The 2,138-nt window shown below is 31.8% G+C and overlaps 1 protein-coding gene across 1 annotated transcript; it reads right to left on the bottom strand.

Annotated features, from left to right (window-relative positions):
• Window positions 1–417: 417 nt before the first annotated feature.
• LOC128882727 (NADH dehydrogenase [ubiquinone] 1 beta subcomplex subunit 8, mitochondrial) lies at window positions 418–1,707 on the bottom strand. The gene is made up of 4 exons (XM_054134455.1): window positions 1,218–1,707; window positions 845–1,068; window positions 611–763; window positions 418–533 (listed from the first exon to the last, which is right to left on the bottom strand). Exons 1-4 carry the CDS (start codon window positions 1,342–1,344, stop codon window positions 474–476), a joined length of 564 nt encoding a protein of 187 aa, XP_053990430.1. The 5' UTR covers window positions 1,345–1,707; the 3' UTR covers window positions 418–473.
• Between the last annotated feature and the right edge of the window lie 431 nt (window positions 1,708–2,138).

Genomic DNA, 2,138 nt, shown 5'->3' on the forward strand with positions numbered 1-2,138 from the left:
TGAAGGACCGAACTATTTTTCGGAGTTTGATCAGCGCCTCTATCGGGAAAACGCTCAAGTTTGTTCTCGAATAGTTCCTCTTTTTAGTGCTAGATGGCGCCATTTGCATTGTTTTTCTTTTTACCGACACAGTCAGCACATTACCATAATGTCGGTAAATGGTGTTATCCAGCGTTGAAAAGAAGAACTATTCGAGAACAAACTTGAGCTTTTTCCCGATAGAGGCGCTGACCAAACAAACAACAAAAAATAGTTCCACGGTTTATTATTAATTTAAAAATGTTAGTCTATATTTATTCCAAATTAATGGCTCTTTTCTAAAATTCTTCATGAATTCCCCAATTAAAAATATACGTAATATGCTATTAAAAGTACAGATTCAATAGAAATAATTGTTTAAGTACTTATATATTGTAGTATTTGTTTAATTTGTTTATTATACATGTTTGTTACTATACATTCTGTTATTATGTCTATTTCGCTGGTTCAAAGGTATAATGAACCTTTCCTTGCCCTGGATACTGTTTCTCTGCCTAAAATCACAAGTTATTCACTTGTTAATATATATATATATGTGTGTGTATATATATACTTGATAATTGATACTTACTAAAAATGGTTTAGTTGTTGGCATAAAATGATAAATAACGAAAGAGCCAAGGAAAACTGTTACAAAAATAACTGAACCTACATAATGATTCACTTGTGTTCGAACACCATAAGCAAACCGATCTTCTCCCATCATATCAAAGTGCCTATGTATCTACAACGTTAAACAGCTACATGAAGTAATTATTTCAAATATAGAAATATAATGGCATATTTATTAATAACATAAACCTACAGGTTCTTCATAATTCCTCCTTAAAGCAGGGAAATCCCATGGATAATAAGGATCTTTTGCTTCTACACCTATCCATGGCAGGTCTGGATAATCTCCTGCACCATACTCATCATCAGGATAAGGTTTGTACTCGGATCGATGTAAACCATATTTTTCCGCAGCTTTCACTCTCTCTTCTTCTGTTAATGGATATAATCCTGGCAACCACTTTCTCAAAGCTCTGGCTAAAGGAAACAAAAAGCTATACACAATCAGTTTATGCAATGTATGGAGTTTTTTCTTTTATTATCATTCGTATGGTTGTAAACAAATCTTCTGAACGATTCTTACGTAATAAATAAAGTTTAACCTATAGAAATCGTTTAATACTTACGTTTAACATCGTCATCTATCTGACGAAATTGTTCTTCAGTGAGTAAGTTTCTAGTAATAGAATAAACAAATTTATTTTTCATCAATAATTTATTAGACAAGCTCCCGAAATTCTTCAAGAGAGCCATTTTCACAAGTCTTATACCATACAACAATGCCAAACGCAATATCGGAAGTTAGATTTGATTTCCCTCGCTACCAGCGCATACTAGCACTGACTTAATGACCAATAACTGATTATGACTAGCAAATACTAAACTCAAGCACAAAGTACTTTCAACCACAGAACAGGAAGAGTACTCGACATACAAAAGAGTATATTATATAGATTATACACTCTGTAACGTAAATAGAAAGGCCACAGAATAGTTTACAGAAACGAAACTCTAGTGTCTCAAATACGAAAACGTTTTCTAAGAAGTATTATACGATGCCTTAGTAATATCGACAAGCAAAATGTGGTTAAATTATAAACCAGATTCAAACACTAATTTGGTCATTCGATTATTGGTTGTATTGATTGATCATAGAGTAATTTTAAGAAATACTCTGTTTCAGAATGATGAATACATAGCTCGAACGCCATCTCTAGGTGGCTGCAACAGTACGAAACAAGCATATTTCTGTTTACAATTACATAAAAATTCACTCCATAAAATTCAAAAGGAATTAAATATTTAACTATCAGTATCTATTCATCAATAGTATTCCTTAATTCTAATTAATAAATCTTCGTAATATTATAATCGAAATTTCTATGTAAAAATGTTGGTATTGCAAGCCTTATTTACAAACGAAGATAATTCTTCTTTCTCATACACTTGTACATAAATAATTGTTTGAATTAATTATGTATTTTCATTGACCTTACGGTTGAGCCTTATATTTATCGAGGAAATAAAACATAGGCGTACGAAGTGGC

This window comes from Hylaeus volcanicus, chromosome 1 (genome assembly GCF_026283585.1).
Source record: "Hylaeus volcanicus isolate JK05 chromosome 1, UHH_iyHylVolc1.0_haploid, whole genome shotgun sequence".
In the NCBI taxonomy this organism is placed as follows: domain Eukaryota; kingdom Metazoa; phylum Arthropoda; class Insecta; order Hymenoptera; family Colletidae; genus Hylaeus; species Hylaeus volcanicus.